The sequence below is a fragment of the Thalia democratica genome, chromosome 7 (genome assembly GCF_965202585.1).
Source record: "Thalia democratica chromosome 7, ktThaDemo2.hap1.1, whole genome shotgun sequence".
In the NCBI taxonomy this organism is placed as follows: domain Eukaryota; kingdom Metazoa; phylum Chordata; class Thaliacea; order Salpida; family Salpidae; genus Thalia; species Thalia democratica.
Genome location: NC_139171.1, coordinates 50,563,932 through 50,577,938, shown reverse-complemented (window position 1 = coordinate 50,577,938; position 14,007 = coordinate 50,563,932). Strand labels below are relative to the sequence as shown.

Sequence of the window (14,007 nt, the reverse complement as noted above, 5' to 3'; positions counted from 1 at the left end):
CATGTTATTACTTAATATACTGATTCGATGCGTAATTGCAAATGCGCACCGATGTTGATGAAAAACTCCATAAGGAAAAATTTTATAAGTTCATTAACTTCAAAAGAATTTAGACTCAAACAGTACGCAATTAATATAGCGCACCGCTGTAGTATAACCTTATGGCAGATTATTTTTCTACAAAAAGTTTACAAAAATACGTCACGCTTAAAGAAAAATTAAAAAATTTTACAAATTTTTTTTATGCTACATTGTTAAGACTACTGCTAGTTTTCCGAATTTTATTTTTGTAAACATACAAGATAAGCGTGTCGGCCTATGAGAAATAAACTTTGTTTGTGATTTTTATCTTAAACAAATACAATCAAGTGAATTAAATTTAAAAAGTATACTTTTAACTATTTTACAAAGTTGTAATAACAGTTATAAAGTTGGTCTATTTTAACTTCTGTGTAACTTTATTAAATTTATGTGCAATGAGGTGTTGTTATCACTGTTGTATTGTATATTAAAGAGATTGATATTTTTTCGTAAATAAAACAGATACTTTCGTTTTATTGAATATATTAATTTTTAAAGATATAAAGTTTACTATAAGTTATAAAAACAATTCTTATTTAGTAAGTTAACATTTTTGCAAGTATAAGTAATTCTGATGAAATTTATACTTTTATTTAATTGTTTAATTTTGTAATATATAAATATTTTTTAAAACAGTTAACGAACTTGTTTTACTTAATAAATTTATTTTAGTTATATTACTTATAAAAAGTTTTTTTATAGCTAGTTACAAAAGTTTTAATTTTAGAGGTTTTTTGAGAAAAAATTTGCGCACCCCCTGACCAAAGTACCACGCTACTGGTATGGTGTAACCATAACAAAGTAAAAGAAACTAGTTTCTAATATTGAACGTTTAATCAAAAACACTAACTACAACACACATTAACATACAATGAAAACAAAAATAAAATAAGAAGTTCAAAAATTTTCTACAAAAACTAAAATTAACTTGGGCGGAATAGATTAGAATTATATTCAAAAAACACGAGAATTAAATTTTAAAAAAATCAGTTCATAATCAGTAAAACAAAAGCTAGCTAAATGTGTAATCAACAAAATCAGTAATGTATTTAAACATTTTAGTACAGAAATATTTATGAATAGCCATGCAACAAACAGTCAGAACGAAATCACAGAACTTGAGATGAAGTACCTTTAACGAGACAATATTTTATAAGCAAAAGGAAAAAAACACATAAAAAATATATAGTCAATAAAGTTTGAAAACTTTATATACACAATTAAGTTTGTTTTAAAGTTATTTTAATACGAAAAAATAAGTATATCGACTTTAATAAAGAGTTCCATAAAACTCCTCTAGTGTGTTATGTATTATTATGAAAAATAATTATTGAGCTAGGTAGATTTAATACAGCTCGACAAAGCAAAGTAAAAAAAAAACTGAAAAAAAAACTTCTTTGTATTGAAAGGTTTGAAGACACTAAAAGTTAAAACGTGCATAATTTGAAACTGTGAAAAGCTACATCTGTTGTCGGTGCAATATTAAAACACACGCTTGTGTAAGCAATAACTTGATTAGCAATTACAAACAAAACTTACCTAAAAAGTCGACACTATTACTGAGTTTAGGTCGCACAAAACAAAATATGAAAGGAAAACGGAAGAGCAGCAAAATTAATACATTAATTAATAAAATGTCAAACAATTTTCATAGAATAAGGTTTTCCTTCGTTTCGCTCTCGCAGTTGCTCTTGGAAAGCTTGACGCTGTCGGAGGGTCGCAACTTCTTCCGCATGCAGTAAATTAAGCACGAGTCGTCGACGATCTCGTCGCTTTTGCACACGAAGCTCACAACGCTGGAGACGACAAAGGAAACCAGGCAGCTGATGAAGCTGTACCACATGTAGGACACCCTGAACAGCGAGTAGAAACCAGTGTAGTAATTTTTTGGCGGACCAGCTGAAATCGTGTTGTTCAACATCGGACAATCTTTTGACAATTGAACTGGGGGACTTGGCCCCGGCGGCAGCGTCATTCTGTACGCCAGGGCGCCGTAGCCAATGAAAAAGGTGGTGGCCATGGAAACGAGAAAGCCTGCCAGCATGCCCTTGGAGTTGACGTGCCGGCAGCACATGCCAATGAGGAACATGCTCAGCAACGGACCTCCCATGATGCCCAGGATGCTCAAGGCCGCCTTCAGGATGCTGTCCACCTGCGAGACGAGAACAGTCACGAACAGGCACAAGAGGGCGTAGACGCACACGAGGAACTTGGCCACCACCGTCGCCCTCTCGTCCGTCATCGTCCTGAAGCGGGGCTTAACGAAGTCTTGCAGAGTCACCGTCGCCAGGGAGTTGAAGCAGGAGGAGATGGTCGATAGGGAGGCGGCGAACAGGCACCCCGTGAAGAGGCCGGCCAGCCCGGTGAAGTCCCTCATTACTATGACGACGTAGTGAAGCAGGAGCTGGTCGGCTTTCACTCCGTCCGAAAGCGGGTTGTCGCACTTGAACTGGGCGAAAATGACCAGCCCGATGGAGCAGCCCAGGAACATGACGAGTATGAGGAAGGGCAGGTTCAGGTAGATCATTATCTTCGCCTCCTTCTTCGACTTGCAGCAGAGGAACCTCTGCACTGCCGACTGGTTCGTGCCGTAGATGTTCAAGCACAGAAATGTTCCCCCGATCGTCACCGCCCAGAACGAGTGCGTTGTCAGCGGCGAGGGGTCAAAGCTCATAGGAGTTATTTTGCTGTTGTTTGCCGCTATCTCGAAAACGTTCCCGAACCCCCCGAGCTTGCCAACTCCCAGAAACAAAACGAGCACCTGGGACAGGAACATGACGCTGGCCTGGAACACGTCGGTCCAAATGACCGCTTTCATGCCTCCGATGCAAGTGTAAACGCAGCAGACCACGCACAGGGTGATGACCGAGGCCCACGCGTTCACCCCTGTCACCACGCTGTAGGCCAGGGCGGGCGCATACAGAACTACGCCCATGTAGACGGTCATCATCAAAATGTAGGACACCGTCCCGCACAGCTTCAGCGTCGAGGAGAAGCGCATCTCCAAAAACTCGTACGCCGAAGTCAGCCTCAGGTCGTACAGGACGGGCATTATGAAGTGGGCCAGCGCCGGTATGAAGACAAAGTAGGCGAGGGTGAACCCGCAGTAGCCGGTGCCAAACTGGTAGATCATGGAGGGGACGCCCAGGATGGTGACGGCCGACATGATGGTGACCAGCAGGGACATGGAAACGGGGACGAAGCCCATCCTCCTGTTGGCCATCAGGAACTCGTTGGTGGTCCGCTGCCGCTGGCCCCTGAACGCGTGGAAGACGCCGATGCCAAGGGAGATGAGAATGGTGAGACAGAAGATGACGACGTCGAAAGGCTTCAGTCGGACTTGGTCCATTTTCTGTTTGTGTTTTATAAAACTTAAGTTTATAACTCTATAGAAATAACCGATTCAGGTAAATACTAAAATAACAACAGATATAGCAAATAAAAATAAGTTACAAGTTTTTGTTTTCAAAGAGCTACTTTTCATAGCGATTTTCTTAGACAATTAAAGTTCACTAAAAATCTACTTCATTAATGTAGATTTGTAGAGAACCAAGACTTTCACAAAATATTTTTCGATAGTGTAAAAAGTTTATAAAAAGAATAATTATTTTTAGAAGACATTTTTTAAGTATCATATTTTCCATACTTAAACGATTTCTAAATAAGTGAATGATAATAACAAAAAAAAAATTGAAGAAAAAGCATAATAACTTTATGTGTTAGAATTTTAATAAAGGAATGTTTAAAATTGCATCTTTCAAAAAAACTTATTCATTGTACAATATACATCCTTCTTCTGGCTTAACATGCCAGATATAAGATTTATTGTGTGTATGTATTTATGGGTAGATGTCAAATACCCACGAAGGGACACTTTTGCACGAAGGGACATTTTTTCACTGAGTCAATTTTACACCAGTGGTCAAACATGTTTGAAGGGACTATTTTGCACGAAGGATGTTTTGTGTAAAAAATAAATATATATAATGAAAAAATAATAATATGTATAAAATAAGTAATTGACAGAGGGTTAGGGGTAAGAGTGATATTAAAAGTAGAAGCTTAATAATAACAATTAATAGTAAGAAAAAACGAAAAAAAATTTTAAAAAAATAAAAAAGTTACAGACGGAGGGAAAGGGTTAGGGGTAATAATAATAATACAGAATTTCCACTCTTTGAGTAAAAAGATTATCCCTGAGTGACCAGAAACTTCCTTAAATTTCCCTGAGTTTTTTTCAAATCCTTAACATTTTTTTTGCTTCTGGCACAAATTACTAATACCTTATGCTCATTTTTCTTCTTTAATAACAAAAGAAATTTTGTCCATCCATTGAAATTTGGATCAAATTTTTTGGGTTTAAGCCTTGAATCACGGTCAATGGGTTTTTTTTCAATTTATTGGCAGTAAAGTGCCCTAAAAATGCTGAGGTAAAAAATTGCTTGTGTACTTATTTTTTTATGTATCGTACTACAAGATCTAATTGAGTTTTTTGAAAAACTTAATTAAAACATTTATCAAATAATATTGAATGAAAAGATGAGCACAAAACTGTTTTTTCAAAACACTTAATAAAAAATGCTATGCCAAAGTTTGTTATGCATGAATACTTGGTTCTAATCATACAATACTTTTTGGAAATTTCACTGTCAGGAAACATGGTAGTGAATAAGATATTATAATTTTTCACAAGAGTTTCCTGACCAGTTTTCTTTAGTACACTTCAGAGCCAAATAAATTTCATTAGCTATCGAAGAAGCTGTGCTGATAAACTTGTTGATTTAAGCCCCACCATAGTATGAAGTGATTGCATTATTTTTGTATTTAGAGTCAATACACTCTGACATTTCAATGTTCTGATACCCTTGTTTGATAATGCAATTACTGTATTATCACCACACCACTTACATTTAAATTTTCTTTAAGAACATCTTCTAGTAACCAATCCTTAAAATCTTCATGGTGCAGTCAAGTTTAGAAAAAGGTTTTAAACTGTTTTTTACTCATACATAAGAGATTTTTTAATTAACATTTCCAAAAAACTGTTAAATATCCTAAAATATTTAGATAAAAAAATTAATTACTACTACAGCTACTTTTGTTATTGTTTACAAATAAAAATTTAACCTCTAATGTAAAAGTAAGACAACACTAATCTATACACTAATTTTGATTTTTTTACTGAAAACAAGTAGTTGTAAACAAATAACTTTATTTAAGAACTAAGGATTTATAGTACAACACAGTTTATTAAACTACATAAGTAACTAAAAATAAAAAGTTTATTAGAACTTTTCAATGCATAGTCAACCACAACTTTCATTTCTCTAAACTGTTTGTTTTTGTTTAACTTTAGTCATGATAAATATAAATTAAAAAAAAAAACACTTCAATGTTAATTCTAAGAATATTGATGAACTAGTCGCAAGGCTAAAAATTTTCTAAATAAGCACTTAAAAATAAATAAAATAAAATTTTTTGAACAACATACTAGAACTGGATTAACTAAATCTCATTCTAGATCTACAAAAAATTTAACCGGAGATCTTTTAAAAAATTCTAAAACTTCCCTGAAACTTTCAGAAAAAATCAAAACTGCCCTGAGTTTCTTTGAGTTGAAAAAAAAAATTCCCTGTGTTACCCTGAAATTTTCTATAATTTGAAAATTCCTTGAGTTTCCTGAGTATGTGGCAACCCTGATAAAAGTATAAATAAAATGTGAAATAAAATAACAATTAATAAAATATATTTATGAAAAATACAAGAAAACAAAACATATAATGAAAAATAAACTGATAAAAAAAAAGAAAAAAAAGTTACCTACCGAAGGTAAGAGTGAATAAATAAAAATTTAAAGTTAATAAAAAAATATTATAAATTTTAACCTGTGCAAAAGTGTCTTCGTGCAAAAGTGTGCCTTTGCGTAGGTGCACATTTTACACCTACCCGTATTTTATAGCCTACAGTTCAAATAAAAGTTGTAGTGTAACATAACAGTTTAAGTTACTGAGAGTTCTCTTTTTCTTAGAAATAAAGTACCAAAATTGGAGGGTATAATACTTTAAGAATAAAAGATGACTAAACGGTTGATAAGAGGCTACTCTACAAAAAAAAATAATAGACTTATTGAAGAATAAATAAAAAAATTAAAAATTCAGATGCTTAAAAATTGTAATCAAGGGACCTTGCTGTACGAAAAAACCTATGGTCATGCCTGTAAAATATATATACTTAAAACTCTATTGTTTTTAAGCACTATTTTTGAAATATTTTAACTGCTTTAAATGAAAGTGCTTATGATTTGATATTTAAATTATTTTTCTCATAAATCTTTCACTCTTCAAACAAGGACTGTATTAGAACTTTAACTCAGGTTATTACTTATATCTATCATTAAAAATTGAACTTATATACAAACAACATTTTTTGAAAGTCTTTTACATAAAAAAAAAGGATAACATCAACATTAAGTATTTTATAACATTTTATTACATAATACTAAGAAACTGAAAATCTTCACTTATGTACTAATTTTAATTTTCGAACAAAAATTTGAATTATTAAATGACTTGAATATAAATTTTGCTAAGACACTTTTTCATTAAAAAACTCTTGAATTATTTAAACAGCCACAACAAGTCTGTACAAAAAACTAACTTCGTCGACTATGTAAATTTAGTTTTTAGGAGTTGTATGTTAATTTTCTATAATAAAGTTAGTAAGCAAAAATAACATTTAACATAAAAGGTATAATACCTCCAATACCAACAACATTTATGTTTTGTAAAAATCTAATAACTTCATTTTGTTAGTTTTTAAACCAATATTTATTTTTATCATTTTAAATTGTAGATAGTATAAAAGAAGAATCAAACTTTTGGGCTAATTTTAAATGAAAAATTTACATTTGCAAACAGGTAAAACATTTTGGTCTACGAACTTACTCAAAAATTATTAGGTAGATTACAGGGAGAACTGAATTGTTTAGTATACAGGATATTGAACTATTTTATAGTTTAAATGGTGCTTACATAACAAAGTTGTACTTCTGTTTGTTTTTGTCGCAGAAGCAAAAAAAAAAACATTTTAAAACACATGATCTCTTAATTAATTTTCTGTGTTAACACTTAAAAAGTAATAAAAAATTACGCTAAAAATTTGATATTTATTTTCAAGCTATGTTGCATCACATTTAAACATTAATGAAAATCTTCTTCAAAGTACATAAAATACTTTAAATGAATGAAAATTTTCAATATTTTACAACCTTGAAACAGCTTAAAGAAAAGTATAAACTTTCTTTTAAATCAAATGTAAGTTTTAACTTGTTTTACAACTTTTGTACATTAAAAATATAATTTATTAGGAATAAACAAAGCGTTTGATACACAATTAATTAAAAAGGCCACTTTCAGTTTTAAGTGAGCTTGGTATTCAATGAAGTGCAAATTTTTCAGGGTCAATTTTCTCAGAAATTTAAAAATTCACTTAAAATCTATCAATTCATCTCCTTCATTTTTTGAACTAGACACCTCAAACTTTCAGAAAAAAAAAACTTATTATAAAACTTCAAAAAAAATTGGTTAAAAAAATTGGGAGAAGATAAATTATAGTGGAACAGTCTTTTTTATCTTGTAAAAATCTAGGCCATAAAAATTTATCTTCTTCACATCAAGCCTTATGAACCATCACCAATTAATAATTTAAGAAATGGCAAAATGGAGTAAATAAAAATGAAACTATTAATAATGTGATAAAAAGGATTATTTTAACAGTTAAGAAAGCTTTAACAGTATACTCATCAGAAAAATGTAAAGTTGATTTAGTATTTGAGGAAACTTTTAAATTAGTTACTTAAAAAAAAATTCCAATATCATAATATAAAGAACTTACTTGAAAAGATTATCTAATGTTGCCTTTTAGCATTGTTAACAAGACATAATTTTTTTAGGAAGAAAAATAAATTATATAAATGAAACTAAAAAAAATTTTTTTCTTAAACTTATTTTTCAAAAAGTTTATTAACAATTTTAGGCAATAGCAGGGTTTGTGCGCGATTTTTTTTTTCATTTAGCCTGACTGAGACAAATTTAGCCTGACATTTTTTCAAAGTAAGGAAAATCCCCTTTAGCAGTCATTTAGGTATTGGGGGGTCTTGATTAGTACTATTGTAGTCTCCGACTTCAACCAGCTTTATCTCAAAAATATTTTTAGCTTTAAAAATCTGTAAAAAGGAACTCATAGCTTAGTTACAACTCAATAAAATAAGACTAAATTGTGAAAAAGGTGATTGACCCCCCATATGTCCTTAACATAATAAATTCAGTGATATGTTTTAAAATAAGTGTTATATCTAATCTATTACTAGTGTAAAAATTTAATATATATTACTAAAAACAATTGTTCAATTTAATAAAGCACTAATTAAAAACATTATAACCAGAAGAATTATAATAAAAGGCCGTGCATTGTCGTGTTTTATTAAAATTTAAAATGAAATGCTTACACACGAGTATTAAAAAAAGTAAAATGTATATTTTAGTATTTTGACTAATACTTAAAATTGATACATAATTATAAATCCTAAACTCTAAATAAATACAGTGATTGTTGATGTAATATCAGATTTAAAAAGCTTACACTTAAATTAAAAAAAACCTTCAATATTTTGTTCTTGTAAAGAAAAATGAATTGTACCTAAAATTTGTACTCCCACAAAACTTACTACTTATATCTTAAAGCTAAGTTTTAGTGTTGTGATTATCTCTAATAACTTTAAACAAACAGTAAAATATATGAACAAACTGTAAAGAGTTTTAATCTAAAAAGTATTTGGTATAAAGCCTTTAGATTAAAAATTAAAACAGTTTAACCAATCAAGCTCTGAAAAACATAGCTGATGTAAACAAATTTAAACAAACAGCTAAGTTGTTGAACTAAACTGTAATGTTTAAACTGTATTTTTATTATGATTTTTTATAATTATGACGTATAAACTCTACTCAAAACAAAATAATAAAGATTCTTAATTTTTTTTAGAGATTCAACAAAAGGTTTTAAGCATTTATTTTTACAAATACTGATCGATTTTGTCTTTAATAAGTAAAGATTTATTTAGAAATAAATTCACATCCTAATTTGATCTTAAAAAGATCTCTCAATTGTTTTTTAATCAAAAATTTTGAAGCATTTGAACTGAGATTCTCGTATTTTTAAATAAAAAAAAACTGATTTAGCCTGACGTTTTTCAACTTTTTTCAAAAAAACTGATTTAGCCTAATTTAGCCTGACGCGCACGAACCCTGCAACAGTTAAATATTTTAGTGTATTAAAAAATCAAACTTAAAAACATTAGGTTTCTTAAAAACTCAAACAAGTGACATAAGATAAATCGATCAATGTCGAAAACCAAAACATTTATAAAAATGTAAAATAGTAATCAACAATTATGCTTGATGAGTAATTGAAGCTTAATTTACACTTTATTTCACTAGAAACTGATCTTTTTAACACATTTTATTTTCCAACGTCATTACTGACTGAAGGTGTGTTGTATATGGCATTGATACAATAAAAAGTTTTTTTAATATATAAGGTTTCAGGCCGAAAAATTGTTACAAATTATGGCAGCAGTTTTTAATATTTTCAATGCTGTGCATAGTAAACTACTAAAAAGGTTCTGTGCACTGCAAACTAATTCATACTTACGATTAAAGCTGATATTTTTATTTTCTAATATAATTTAAACTGGTAGAATAAAAGTTGTTTAAAAATACCATAAAACATATTTTACAAACGATTTAAAATAAATTACAAACTTATTTCGTTTTACTAATCATCAATATTTTTGCCATCAGCAAATTACTTCACACGCTTCTACAGAACTAATTTGATTAAGAGATAATTTATACTGGTTTTTCATTGGTAAAACGACTTAACATTTTCATGGAAATTGGATGAAGTAATTTCATTAAAAAAAAATTAGGATGTATAAGGAACTTGATTTAGCCTTGTTTTTTATAATCAACTTTACAAGTGGTAAATTCTAATTTAAAACAGTTGCAAACATTTAGTGAAACAAATAAACAAATGTATTTTTTAATTTTGTTAAGATATAAAAGTTATTTAACTAGGAAGTGGTATCCCTAGTAGCAAGATTAACGTAACTTGAGTTTTTGTAAATATACTTGTTGCAAAATGTTTTCTTACATTTAGATCTTCTTACATTTAGTCTTGACTAGTCAAGAGCAAAAATTCTAGGTGAAAAAATTTCAAAGTTTAAAGTAACTTCATTTAAACTGCGCTGCTTTGAAAACAAACTCATTAGCGAACCTTAGGACTCGTAAAATGGCAACTGTGCTAGGTAGTACTCTATCTATGGTTGGTCTTTTGATCGAAAATAGTTTAAATAAAACAATTCGTTATCCCGTTTATAGCATATTAGGACAGTTTATAGAAGTAAAATGCATTTACTTTCTTAAATACTATGTGAATTTGAACAGAAATCTTTAGATAAATAATTGTCTTAATAACTTTTTATTAATTTATGTAGAGGAAAAAATAAAGAAAGTTAGAACTATAAAAATTAAACTAAGCTTAAATTATTTAGATTATTCGACTTATCAAAAATTTAGAAAGTTTCACGTAGTTCTTTTGACATAAGTTTTGTATACTTTTACCTAAAACATACTGATAACACAAACTCCTAGAACAACAAGTACAGCACACTACAACAAATAAATACTAGCTAAACTTAACTATGACAAATATTTCAAAGTGACACTAAATATTAATGCTAAACCTTACTTTACCTTTTTTCCATGAAGTTGAATAAGCTCTTTATATATATTGTGCTATTTGTAACGTACTATTTACAAAAGCTAAATATAATATTAGTTAAATAATAAAACACAAACGTCCTAAAAAATATACACTATTTATGTGCATCTATAATCTATAAAGCACTATATAAATATTTAAGAGAAAACGTTATATATTACACCGTTTACAAAGTTGTGCAGTAAATTACTAACTGTTCAAACTTTACTAAAACAACACAAATGAAGCACTTATTGTCTTTTAAGGTATTACAAAATGCTTTGCAATTCATTTATTGAGAAGCTATTTCAACTATTATTACAAAAATTAATCGTTGTTAGGTGTTACACATTACTAAAGTCTTGTAACTAGCTAAACTATGTATTGACTGAAGAACACACTAAAAGACAACATAAAATTATAATTTTCTAATAAGAAACATCTTTATGCTAGTGAGATAGTACTATTGTTATCTTGGACGGATGTCAATTAATTAATTTCATACAATTTTAAAACTTAAGTTGTAAGAAATAAGGCAAGGATAAACTAAAAAACTGACTGCTGGGTTATAAAATAGATAGTTTAAGTTATTTATACGTAAAATAATTTTATTATAGATTTTCAGCTTTAAAATAACTATAAATTAAAAAAAAAACAATGTTGTTACTTACAGTTTTTTTCAAACTATAAAAATTAAAATTTTTAAAAAGAAATTTTCTATAAAAACAAGTTTGTAAATAAGAGAATTTAAATAACATTAAAACCTTAAACCAAAAAAATGTATCTTAAATATGGAAAGTTTCAGTATTTCATTGCACAATAGAATATCTAAAGAACAAGTTACAATATCAGAATAGTAGTACAAAATTTAAAGTTTAATTAACGTCATCAAGAAAAAACACTCCCACCAACAATTTTTCCAGAAAACCACAGAGTTAAACCAGTTTCTTTTCCTGGAAGAAGTGTTTGAGGTGACGCATTTGGCTGTACGAAGCGACTGCAAGCAGGACGACCTGGATGATGGCCCAAAACATGACCCTCTGGTTGGTATCCTCGCTCGTCTTCCTAAACCTTCCCTCCCTGTGCCTCTGGTAGTTCTGCTCCTTCTGGATCTGATCCAACTGGTCAAGCAGCTGCCTGACGCGAAGCTGCAGCTCGGTGAGCTTCTCCTTCTCTGCCACCTCCTTGTAGTTCACCGTCTGCTCTCCGATCTGGATGTTGAGGTACACTCTGATCTTGCCGCCGGAGAAAAGGGACCAGCGGGTGGAGTTGGACCCGATGCAGATGTGCTGCTCGCCCGGGGTGTGAGTGGTGAAGGTGAAGGCTCCCTCAGACCCGTACACCTTGTCCAAGATGACTTTGCTGTCCGGGTCCTTGATGTTGACGTGCATGCCCATTCCTGGTGGCGAGTCAATGTAGTCCTTGGTCTGCTTGTCGTAGAACTGGGCCTTGTACTTTCCGGTGACCATGATGTCCTCAGGGAGTTCCTCAATGAAACATTTGGTTTCCTTCTCGCCAATGTAGAAGTACACACCTTGGGTCTGATGGAAAAGGAAACAGGAGAGGAGCGCCAAATAAAGTAGTTTCATATTAAAATACTTAACTGTATAAATAAAATGAATAACTAAACTGAAGTAATTATACAAATTTTACAAAAGTTTACTAAAGGGCTAAAGCATAGTAAGGATGTTATTTCTATGAATAAAATTTTAAGAGATGTTACTCAAATTTAAAAAGTTTATTTTAATTTGTAGATTAATTTAGTCAGCATAGCTTTTTTAATAAATTATGCTTAATTTATATTAGTTCAGAGATTTACTTTAATATTTTGTTATTAAAAACTTTGTAAAAGACAAGTCTATTGAAAAAGTGTTTACTCTAACGTTTTAAGCTTAAATAAAAGAATTAAAATATTTATTTACTATAAAAGTAAAGATTATCAATTAATTGTAAATTTAAGTATATTTAAGTAATATATTTTATCAATTTAAAATCTAAAAATTTAAAAAAAAGCTGTAACTTATTTACAGATAACAATGACTTAATCTAAAAATAAATATCAAGCAAACTTTAAAATGTGTTTCCATCAAAATTTAAATAATGAAACAAACCAACTCAAAATAAAAAATATTGAAGATTAGCCTTCGTTTTTACTTGACCAAAAACATAAAAAGTTATTTATTCAACACAAATATGTTTCAACAAATTTTCATCGGTGTGATACAATTGTAACAAAATAAAGATGTATCACACTAAAGAAAATTTGTTGAGTATAGTTGTTTGGAATAAAAGACTTGGTATGTTTTTAATCAATAAAATAATAATTATAAAATATGTTATAACAGGGGTCACACTGAAAATAACTAGAATAATTAAAAAAAATCAAAAATCTCAGGATTTATTATCTTTTAATCATTATTGTATAAACTTTTCTTTAATTTAAATATACTTTTACTTGGATACTGTTTTGATAGAGTAGGAGTTTAAAATGCACAAAAGGACACATTTTTTTTAATGGGTCATTTTTGCATGAGAGTAAAAAAATGGTAAAGATAAATTAATAAAAAATCAAAAAAAAAAATTTACCCACTGAGAGTAAAGGCAAAAGTAATAGTAAGAATTAAAAATAAGTAACAAAAAACGTATTAAAAAAACTAGATAAAAAATTATAATAAACTAAGAAAAAAAAACAAAAAATAAAGTTACTGACCAAGGGTAAGGGTGATAGTAAGAAAAAATTAAAAATTAATAAAAAAAAATAATTTATACAAATTTTCAATCTGTGCAAAAGTGTCCCTTTGTGCATTTTAAACTCCTACCCTATCAAAACAGTATCTGAGTAAAAGTATATTGAAATTAAAGAAAAGTTTATCCAATAAAGATTAAAATTAAAATCAAGCATAAAACTAGATTGAAAAATTTACTAAATATTAATGCTAGAGAAAGATTACTTTTTACAGTGAAATCTTACTAAAATATACAAACAATAAAAACTTACACTATATTAATATATAATACATATTTTGGTGCTTACAGAAATGCATTTTAAAATATATGCAAAACCAGTCTTGTTCTATTTTAAATAGTTATTAACAACTTTTAATAAAT

General features: G+C 29.5%; 1 protein-coding gene and 1 pseudogene across 1 annotated transcript; both read right to left on the bottom strand.

Moving 5' to 3' along the window:
• Positions 1–1,019: 1,019 nt before the first annotated feature.
• On the bottom strand, positions 1,020–10,963 carry LOC145840864 (sodium-dependent multivitamin transporter-like). Its single transcript, XM_082948205.1, has 2 exons — positions 10,893–10,963; positions 1,020–3,433 (listed from the first exon to the last, which is right to left on the bottom strand). The coding sequence occupies exon 2, from the start codon at positions 3,428–3,430 to the stop codon at positions 1,730–1,732; it is 1,701 nt and encodes a 566-aa protein (XP_082804331.1). The 5' UTR covers positions 3,431–3,433; positions 10,893–10,963; the 3' UTR covers positions 1,020–1,729.
• Positions 10,962–12,498, bottom strand: LOC145840865 (transmembrane emp24 domain-containing protein 4 pseudogene; annotated as a pseudogene).
• Positions 12,499–14,007: the final 1,509 nt, after the last annotated feature.

Excerpts from the sequence above, each read along its gene's own strand:
- LOC145840864 (XM_082948205.1), bottom strand. The coding sequence starts at position 3,430 with ATGGACCAAGTCCGACTGAAGCCTTTCGACGTCGTCATCTTCTGTCTC.